The sequence below is a fragment of the Tupaia chinensis genome, unplaced genomic scaffold (genome assembly GCF_000334495.1).
Source record: "Tupaia chinensis unplaced genomic scaffold, TupChi_1.0 Scaffold000291_1, whole genome shotgun sequence".
Classification (NCBI taxonomy): domain Eukaryota; kingdom Metazoa; phylum Chordata; class Mammalia; order Scandentia; family Tupaiidae; genus Tupaia; species Tupaia belangeri.
This window is the reverse complement of record NW_006159776.1, coordinates 1068177-1079286: the sequence shown is the minus strand read 5'-3', so window position 1 is coordinate 1079286 and position 11110 is coordinate 1068177. Positions and strand designations below refer to the sequence as shown.

The 11110-nt window shown below is 40.9% G+C and overlaps 1 protein-coding gene across 3 annotated transcripts in view; it reads right to left on the bottom strand.

Annotated features, from left to right (window-relative positions):
* SLC44A1 (solute carrier family 44 member 1) overlaps positions 1 to 11110 on the bottom strand; it is a gene marked incomplete at its 5' end in the record, with an annotated part of 163569 nt that overhangs the window by 70081 nt on the left and 82378 nt on the right. For all 3 annotated transcript variants that reach the window (XM_027772668.1, XM_027772667.1, XM_027772666.1), the window contains 1 exon segment: positions 1441 to 1578. In XM_027772668.1, coding sequence (XP_027628469.1) covers positions 1441 to 1578 — 138 coding nt within the window.

Sequence of the window (11110 nt, the reverse complement as noted above, 5' to 3'; positions counted from 1 at the left end):
AGAGTGTATACATTTATTCAAGCAGAAGACATATTAATGGTTCTTATATTATAGAGATGCTAAAAATGCAGAATACTGGATAACTTTGGGAGCCCTTAACCACCATGCCACCTGCCTACCCACCGTATTATAAACTCTTAATGAAAAACATGGTTTAATAAGTGAATAGTCTGTTAACTCTAATTCCCCCTTATTTCCCTATTGTTAGGTATTAGATTGTTTGCAATTAGTCACTATTATACAATGCTGTATTTTTCAGTGTTTAAAATTATTTCCAGGAGTGGTTTACTATCATCAGAATAACTGAATCAAAAGGCTTTTAAATAAAGAAGTTCATGGACAAATTTATTGTCAGTTGAGGCAATTATAGCACAAAAATGATTAAAAACTAGACAGACCTGAGTTTGAACTCCATCTGCCACATTCTAGTTCTCTAAATCTGGCCAATTTAATTAGCTCTCCATTTAAACTTTGGTATCCTCTGCCATACAAGCCAGATAATAGTAGTAGTTTACACTTTATAATATAACATGTCACTAAAGTAAACAGGTTATGTAGGGTGGTTAAATAGCCTCCCTCAGGTCCCACCGCCAGTAAGTGATAAATCCAGTAACTCAAGACCAGATGCAGTGGTATGGGCAGTGGGGGTGTTGCCCCATCATGCTGGAGGCCATAGAGGAAGGCTCCTCATATCTCAGGCCTACCAGAACATAAGCAGGCATGTCCATGATCCTGGGTGGTTGCAGGGCTGGGGAGGATTGCACAGAAAGGACCCTGTCCAAGGTACTTACAATTCTGCCTCTCCCATATAAAGGAAATAAATAAATAAACTTTAAAAACTATTCAGGGAATCAGGTTCAAGATGCAGCAACCCTTAATCACTATGCATACTGCTTTCTAATTTTTTTTTTTTAAATTTGCCATAGGACACACATACTCAATGGAGAAAGAGAAGGGATGGCCATACCACAACTCCTTCTCTATTCTCTTCTTGGGATTTTGGGTATGCACACAAGTGCATCTGGCATGTTTTTCAAACTACAAGTCCGGGACTTGAACCATGCAAGTGGGCAAGTGGGATCCCATCGCTTTAACCACCAAACCACCACTCACTGGCCTCTGTTTCCTAATTCTCTACAGTTCAAAACAGGTTAGGAAAAACAGGCAAATGACTTCACCTCTCTTGCTTCAGTTTTCTTAGTTGTCCCATGTGTAAAATGTGAATAATAAGAAAACTTACCTTATAAATCTGTTGTGAGGATTAAATAAGCGCAATGTATGTAAAGTATTAAAACTGCCTGCTACATATAAAAGCTTTGTAAGTGCTTGCTATATTAAATTACTTGTAGTTTTGTAATGGGCTATACTTTTTAAAATTAAAGAGCAAATCTATAGATGTAAAAATGTACTGTAGGTTTCAGACAAAATACTTGGTCTAACCTTGCCCAGGAATAACATGAAATCCCCCACTGTGTTGATGGCAGCCACTCTCAAAGCATTCTCCACCAGTATGACAAAGGCATCCTTTGCTGAGGTGCAGAAGTTGGTGCTATTGATAGCTGTGGCTGTGTACGCATTCTGACAAAAGCAAAACAATATTTTCATCAATAAACTGAAACTTATTTTGTTAAACTATAAACCAAGCACATTATATAAAACATAGTTTTTTAAAAGAATTATTTTATTTAAATTTATCTATTTATTTATTTTAATTTGACCAGAGAGGGACAAAGAGAGAGAGAGAGAGACAGACAGACAGACAGACAGACAGAAAGCAAGCCGCCAGGTTCAGGACTTGAACTGCAGCTAGTCATGTGGGAGTCCAGCACCCTTAACCATCATGTGACCTGCTGGCCCATAAAAATATAACTTCTAAAAATATCTCATAGTTAAACCCATGGCGTTGACAAGGTATACAGATTGAGAGTGAGCACAAAGAAATGTAAGACATTTTAAAAAAGAAAGAAAGAACCTGAAACAGTAAAAAACAAAACTTTCCAGTTGGTTTCCTTTGGGTCCTTTAAAAACACTATTGTTTATTAAAACACACACAACCCTAACGTGCATTAATTTCTTCCCTGTCTTAGTAAATCAAACCTAATTTAATCCTTCCTACATATCCCACGTTCATCGCTATGAGTATCAGCGATGTGATGTAATCATCTCGGTGATGCTTTAAAAGCTGCAGAGATGTGCACTGGCATCAGATGGCTGTGCTGTTTCATCTGGAACATCCACTTTGTGCTGTTTTATCTCGAAAAGCTATCACCTCCTCTCAGGCTTTTTCTATACTGTCATTTCTCACAGCTCTTCAGAAAGATATTTTATATCTTTCCCCTTCCTTGGGGTAATACCCCAAATCTCCTTTGAGCAAATGGCCCTTCCCCATTCTCTGTCCTGGAGTCTAAATGAATTTGACACTAGCTCTAGCTTGGGGGTGGGACATAAGCCAATCTTGCTGTTCTGCCCACCTGGCCACCCTGATTTGCTTAGGGACTGACAAACTAATTAGAGCCAATGAAAGTCAGAGCTGTTCCCTGGGAGTTCCAGGGAAAAGGTTTCCTTTCTCTCCCCCAGGACTCTTGAAAGGTGTAGAGGTATGAATGCCATAGCTGTTTTGCCAACATAACAGGAAGAGCTACTGGGGTCACGGAATGAAACTGTGGGTAAGGCCAACACCTTGGAACTCAAAGCAGGGAGAAACTTGGTTCCTGACCTTGGTGACAATGTTTGCATCTTTAAGACTGATCCAGATTTCTGGGCTTTTCAGTTACAGAAGTCAATCAGGTCTTTCTCCCTCTCACTCTCCCTTGTTTAAGTCAGATTGAGCGGGGCTTTCTGTCCCTTAGGAGAATGAATCACAGAGGATATAATTTCATTCAATTATAGCTGCTTCTGCTGCCCATATCCTCGTTGACCTACTAGTCACAGACTGGTTCCTTTTCTTCCATTATATTCTAGAATAGTGCTAATGTTTCCTGGAAACTGTGACTAAGTATTGTAATAGCAAGTATGTCTAAGCCTTAGGAAAGGAAGGTATATGGGCTTTGTGACTAAAACTTTCGGTCCTTAGAAATTTTGCATTTAGTGCTGACTTAAACTTTTGGTGGGTTCAAAGTGATGAACTTGCTGGAAACATGCTGGTCAGAAAGGGTGATTTGGGGCCAGCCAGTGGCATGGTGGTTAAGGTGGCTATATTCTACATGGCTGACTATATGGGTCAAGTCCTGGACCTGGCGGCTTGAGAAACATGCTGGGCATGTGGCATGCATGCCCAAAATCCCAAACAGAAGGAGAAATGAAGGAGAAGGAATTGCAGTGTAATCATTCCAGGGAGGGAGAGCAGGGTGCTTTCTCACCTCCCCCCCGCCTTTTTTTTTTTTTGAGAGGTTTTTGCTATAGGGCGCGTGTGCTTGCCAGAGAGACAGAGAGAGACAGAAAGCGAGAAATCACCCCCCAGGGGGATTGGTCACACCGCAATCACCTCTCCTCCATTCTTCTCTCGGGATCTTGGGCACACACACACACGCGTGTCCGGCATGAGTTTAAGACACTGGGTCCGGGACTCAAACCGTGGTCGACTACATGAGTTCAGCAACATAGCCATTACGCTAACTGTTGGTCCCTCCCTCTTTTTTTTTTTTAAAAGATTTTATTTAAATTTATTTATTTATTTACTTATTTATTTTAATTTGACCAGAGAGGGACAACAAAAATGAGAGCGAGAGAGAGAAAGAGAAAGCAAGATATGAAGTCCGGGACTCGAACTGTGGTTGACCATGTGAGTCCAGTGCCCTTAACCACCATGCCACCTGCCGGCCCCTCACTTTCCCTCTTTTATTTTCTTTATCTCTTTCCAATGAGTGCAATCACTCTCTGGTAAATTTAATAAAAAGCAAGAGTCAGGGGGCTGATTTTACTTATACTGTGTTGTCTACAAAGCTTTAAACATTAAGCCAGGGAAAGACAGTCTTTAATTCATGAATGTTCTAACTGTCTATTTGACAGTTATTAAAAACCAGGTAAGAAGATGAGGTTTCAGTTACCAAACATTTAATTTGCCATTATAAGATAAAGTTCACTAAGAATGCAGAACATTTCAGAGCCAAGGAAAAGCTACTATACTGAGTAGATCACTACCTGTGGTTCCTATTTTATTTTTTTTCCCAGCAATGGAACAGTAGGGAATTATGGTGCTCTTGGAGAAATACAGTATGCTTTTAAAGAAAAATTTTGCCAAACGCCATATGTGTTCTCCAAAGAGAAAAAGAAAAACAGTCAGTCAGAAGGAGAGAAAGAAAGCCCCCCCCCTCCAGTGGAACATGATCATGCCACAATCCCTTTTCCTCCAATTTCTCCTTTGTACCACAATTCTGGGTACACACATACACATGGTACGTTTTTCAAGCTGCTGGGGCTGTACAGTTGGCCATGTAGGATATGGTTCTCTTAACCACTAAGTCACTGGGTTGGCCCATATAGCATGATTCTGACATACAGAAGGCCTTCGCACAAATTGTAGTAACTTACCATCAGGATGTTATTATGTTATGTTTGTGAAGTTTTTTTTTTTTTTTTTTTAATCTCAAAACCTAATATATAAGCTATTTTCTAGAAATCATATGATTAAGCTTTTTGTTAGCATTATTTGCTACTTGCCCCCTTTAACTGTCATCTGCCAATGCTTCTTAGTTAAAAGATGACAGACATCAATGAGTTAACTACCTCACTGCAGTGGTCCACATTTCCCCCATCTTCTACAAAAGCTTCTTTTGAAACTTTCTGCTGAATGCCTCAATGAAGTAAAAATAAACCATACTTTTGATCTTGTATAACAGTAACCCTGCTGAAAAGCAATAGAGAAGAACTGCCTCAGCAAGACCTATTCTCAAAGGACACAGACTGGTCTCGGGTTATCACTAGTTCCCTAAATACTCACAAAACACTCATTTAATAATTTCTTCTAGATTAGGGGTGCTGTCAAACTACCCCCTGGGCCAAATCTGGTCAACTGACTGCTTGTGCATATGAAGTTTTACTGGAACAAGCTGAGCCCATTCGTTTACATACAAGGGTACTTTAAAAAGCTGGAGGAGGCCAGACAGTGGTATGGCCATAACAGCACTCTAAAAGCTAACCCACAGGGGAGGGTTCTGGATTCACTCCCAGGTTTGTGTCCACAGGCTTTCTTGAACACACAAGGCATGTGAGTGCCTGTGGTTCAGGTCTGGTTGAGGCTAGATATGGATCACAATGTGGGACCCCTACTAGAGGGGATGTGACTCTCTCTCTTCTCATGGAAGAAATAAATTTCAAAGAAAAAAATGAAAGTATGAGTTTATTTTGATACAAAAATTAGGAAATCCATGCATTGTTTTTCATAATGTGCTTTCCACAGACTTTGAAGACTCCGCCTAAAGTCAATAGTTGCTTTTATGGCAACAGCAGAATTGAGCACTTGTGAAAGACTGTGTGGCCCACGAAGCCCAAATTTATTCTCTGCTACTTTACAGAAGAAATTTGTTGATCCCCTGTTGTAAATATGGCTGAGGATCACCTCAATCTTGTTTATAGCTATGGAACCTACCTGCTTATTCTTCTTGAGATATAAACCCCATCTGTTCATTTCAAGTTTTAGTAACTTCCTCCACAGTTTCTGGCCTTTTAGCATCATTCTTTTCTTTATTTTTTAAAATAATTATTTAATTTAATTAATTTATTATTATGTTTTAGTTTGACCAGAGAGAGATAGAGAGAAAGTGAGAAAGCAAGCTATCAGGTCCAGGACTCAAACCATGGTCGATCATATGGGCGTCCAGTACTTTAACCACTATGCCACCTGCTGGCCCTAGTATTTTCACTGTAATTCCTCACTTCTGACATTCTAAGATAAGATCAAGAACTAAAGAATCAGATGTTAATAATAGGTTTCCAGGGGAAAATATCCTATGATATTCAATATATCTTAGGTGGTATATCCTGATTATTAAAAAGCAGTGTAATATCTGGAATGAAGGAAACTGGACAGCCCATTTAAATCAGCTCAGTAATGTCTTATGTCCACCCCAGCCCCAGTGAGGAACAATTCACTCTTACCTACAGTTTTGTACCCTTTCTGCTTTGACTATGAGTTTCTCTGAAAGAGGGAACAAAAGCAAGCCAGAGTCAACGCACTTCCATCTGTTCCTGTAATCACCACACCCAGCTGCGTCCAGAGAAGGGCCCGCTTACAAACTAAACTATAAAAGTTTCTCTGTCTTCCTCATTAGCTTTCCGAAGCTTCGGTTCTGTATGGAATCTGCTGGTTCATTCTCACCTCACCCTGCTCTATTCTATCTGCCTTTACAATATCAGCCTATTTATTTGAAACAAGGAATAAACAGAAGTAACTCCTTTCCACCCCTCAGTTGCAGGGGAGGATACATACGCATAGGAATGTATTCTTTCTGGCAAATTCCTACAGATCTGTGCAACTCTTTTGTATTCAACCTGACTAAAAGAAAGGTAGGTGGATATTCGTAAGCTCTTTCACTCAGTCCCAAGATGGGAGGATGGGCTGCATGACATGCACAAACGTCAGAATAACTATTCGGGAATTAAAATGTGCTAGATCACAATGGGCCAGTGAAATTTCCCTCCATTCCTATATATCTAATAATAAAAAAAAAGAGTCATGCTCAGGTTCTTAAGAATTTCCAAGTTGATTGTAGCTTTTCCTAATAACTGTCCTCTCAACTGTCTACAAACTACTTAGTTGGATTTTGAGAGTTCACCCACTTTCTTCTCAGACATCCTTCCTGTGCCCAACATCTGCTCAGGTAGGACATAGCTTAAGACTGTTCAACTCCTAGGAGCAAGATAAAAGATCACCATCATCTGGCAATTTTTTTTTTTTTTTTTAAGTTGTGCTATGTGGTATGCATGCTTGCAAGAGAGAAAGAGAGCGAGAGAGAAAGCACCGCCTGGGGAGATGGCCATGCTGCAATCCCTTCTCCGTACTCCTCTCAGGATTTCAGGCACATGTGCCCAGCATGATTTTCAAGTCACCAGTCCAGGACCACAACCACACAGTCAGTTATGTAGATTCCAGGGCCTTACCCTCCACACCACTTGCTGGCCCTATCCAGTAACCTGTCTAAAAAGAATGCCTGTTAGCCTACGTGAACTCTGACAGTACTTTTTATAGTGGCAGGATACACTGAAAAGTGCTAGTTTTGTCAATGAAAATATTACAGCTGAAGGTCTCCATGCAGGTAACGTGCTTGGCCATCTGTCTACAAGACAGTTTCCATATTTTCACACCTTCTTTCTTTTCTTTAATGAAGGACCTCAACATTCTCTTAAATGTTTAGAATTTACATAATGACTCAGTAGGGGCAAGCTAGGCAATAATGGTAGGAAAAGGATAGGATACATGCAACACTTTGTTTATAAACTAAATAAGGAAAAGGAGAATTATAATTATTCCTTCCTTATCTGAAGTGAGGGAGGTGATAAGATATACTCTAAATGCTTATGTTACCCCAAAATTTAAATATTGAAATTGAGTCAGGAAGGTGATTGCATTAGAAGACAGGGTTTTTGATAAGGTAATCAGGTCACTATTTAAATGCTATGGAATTAGTGCCCTTATAAAAGAGCATAAAAAATAAAAAGAGGGACCAGCAGTTAGCGTAATGGCTATGTCGCTAGATTCCCATGTAGTCGACCGTGGTTCGAGTCCCGGACCCAGTGGCTTAAACTCAAGCTGGGCGCATGTGTGTGCGTGCCCAAGATCCTAAGAGGAGAATGGAGCAGAAGGGATTGCGGCATGGCCATCTACCCGGGGGGGGAGGGGGGGAGTTGATTTCTCACTTTGTGTCTCTCTGTCTTTCTGGCGAGTGCATGCGCCTTATAGCAAAAACCTCTCCAAAAATAGATAGGTAGATAGATAGAAAGATAATAAAGAAGAGGCCCTAGAAAGCTGCCTTTGTCTCTTCTACCACATGAAGGCACTGTGAGAAGTCACCATGTACAAACCAGGAAACAAACCCTCACCAGATCTCAAATCTACCAGTGCCTCAGTCTTAAGACTTCCCAGCCTTGGGGCTGGCAGGTGGTGTGATGGTTAAGAACCTTGGACTCCCAGGACCAGCAGTTAGCATAAGGGCTATGTCACTGAACTCCCATGGAGTCGACCGCAGTTCAAGTCCTGGACCCGGTGGCTTAAACTCATGCTGGGTGCATGTGCTTATGTGCCCAAGATCCCAAGAGGAGAATGGAGGAGAAGGGATTGCGGTGTGGCCATCCCCCCGGGGGGGTGATTTCTCGCTTTCTATCTCTCTGTCTCTCTCTTTCGCCCAATAGCGAAAACCTCTCCCCCCCTCAGAAAAAAAAAGAACCCTGGACTCCCACATGGCCGATCATGGTTTGAGTCCCAGACTTGGTGACTTGCTTTCTCACTTTCTCTCTCCCTCTCTGGTCAAATTTAATTAATTAATCAAATAAATAAGTAAATAAAGTTCAATAAAATAAATCTTAAAAAATGACAATCCAGCATCCAGGACCATGAGGAATTGATTTCTATTGTTCACAAGCCACACAGCAGATGATATATTTATTTTTTTTAGAGGTTTTTGCTATAGGGCATGTGCGCTCGCCAGACAGACAGAGAGAGACAGAGAGACAGAAAGCAAGAAATCACCCCCCAGGGGGGATGGCCACGCCACAATCCTTTCTTCTCCATTCTCCTCTCGGGATCTTGGGCATGCACGCACACACGCCTGGCGTGAGTTTTAAGCCACCAGGTCCGGGACACGAACCGTGGTCGACTATGTGGGAGTCCAGCGACATAGCCATTATGCTAACTGCTGGTCCCAACACACCGGACGATATTTTGTTAGAGTGGCCAGAACAGACTACAATAGGGTACAAAGCCAAACCCATGTCAAATAGGTTCCATGCCATTTTGTTCTAAATTCTTAGACTTCTAATTTTTAAATTGTCAAAGGGCACATGCACTAGCCAGAAAGGGAGAGAAAACACTCCTTGGCTGTGTGTCATCATGCCACAATCCCTTTCCTTCCATTTCTCCATCCCATCAGGGTTCTGGGCATGCACATGTCTAGCCTAATTTTGAAGTTACCAAGGCCAAGGTTTGAACCTCAGCTGGCCATGTGGGAGCCAACTCCCTGGGTACAGAACTTAACCACTATACTATTGGGACTGGCCCCTACATTCTTAAAAGGTTAAAGAATTTAAGGTATGTTGCAATTCTTTTTTTTTTTTTGGAGAGGTTTCTGCTATAGGGCGCATGCGCTCGCCAGACAGACAGAGAGAGACATAGAGACAGAAAGTGAGAAATCACACCCCAGGGGGGATGGTCACGCCGCAATCCCTTCTCCTCCACTCTCCTCTCGGGATCTTGGGCATGCACGCACACACGCCTGGTGTGAGTTTTAAGCCACTGGGTCCGGGACGCGAACCGCGGTCGACTACATGGGAGTCCAGCGACATAGCCATTACACTAACTGCTGGTTCCCTGCAATTCTTGATTTAAATAAATTTTCTTTAAAATCATCACTTGTCTTACTTTATAACATGAAACATGAAAACTTGAGATGCTTGCATATTCTCTAGTAAATAAACTATACTATTGTTTTCTTTATGCCGTACAAAAATATGTATACACCTGCACAGGAGGCAGTGTGATACAAAAGAGTGAGCTAGGCAAACTTAAGATTTGAAAACTTTCTCTGCCTCCAGATCCAGTGATCTGCCATAAGATACCAGTCTCAATGTTCTCATCTATAAAACAGGAGGAATAATGCCTCCCCTGCAGAGCTGTGCTGACCTCGTTTCAAACGAAGCATTCACTCTGAGCATGGGAGACAGGAAGAACCACAGGTGATCAGGTTCCCCAACCTGGAGTGCTTCATATTCCTTGACAGAACTACTAAATATGAGTTCAAAACTGCTTTCTCTAAACCTTTGCTCACACAGTTGATATGTTACTATTTTAACGCTCTTCTTGAAATCTCAACCATTATGCATGCAAAACAGGGATTCCCAAATAGACAAAACCTGTACAAGAAAGAACATCTCAAGACTGTTAATAGTAAATTGCTAATGCTTAGCTTGGGATATGCTGAAACCCCCATTTTTTTGGTTTGTTTTTTGTTTTACCTAGTTTTGATTATCTTGACATACGGTTTATTCTTTTTCCTTCAATCTAACTGCACATCTTTTTGAGAGTCTTAATTTATAGGTTTATGTCATCTTTTTTGTGTTTTTGAATCCAAATGTTCACTGATTTAACTAATTATTCATTCAGGAAAACATTTAAAGACCACTATTGTGTACAAGGCACTGAGCTAGTTTCTGGGGAAGCAAATTAAGATCCTTGCCTTTAAGGAGTCAGAAATCTAAAGATAAAGGTAATAATAAACCATTTCAATGTAGTGTTCTTTATGTTTGCACGTGGTATAAACTGGAGTTTCAGAAGCTCTGTGGTGGGGCTGGAGTTATGAGGAACAGCTTTTTAGAGGTGATGTTAAGTAGAATCATTAATGCTCAGTAGGGGGGCTGGCAGGTGGCTGGTAGGGCACTGGATTCCCACGTGGCTGACCACCGTTTGAGTCCTGGACCTGACAGCTCACTCTCTCTCTCCTGGACCTGGCAGCTCTCTCTCTGTCTTTCTCTAGTCAAATTTTAAAATAAATAACCAATTAATTAAATTTAATAATTCTTTGAAAAAATAAAAAAAGCTTAGTAGGAGCTCAGCAAGTGTTAGAGGGAAGTTCTTCCAGGCACACTGGGGAATCTGCAAAAACAAAAGGTGCTTGGGGAAGGCAGCAGGAACCAAGACTAGAGAATTGCACTTAGCATAGCGCTCTGGATAAGCTACTTAGTGACAGGTACAAAAGACCTTTAGTTTGTTCATCAACTTTTGATAAAGATGACTTGACCTGAAACCAAATTTTAAAGAACTTTTTAGGTTGTTATGGTTGTTAATAATTATTTTAATACTGAGTTTCCAAACAATGTGTATTTCCTACATAGGTTGAGCATGCCTAATCTGAAAGTCCAAAATTCAAAATCTCAAAATTTCAAAATCTGAAACTTCTTGAAC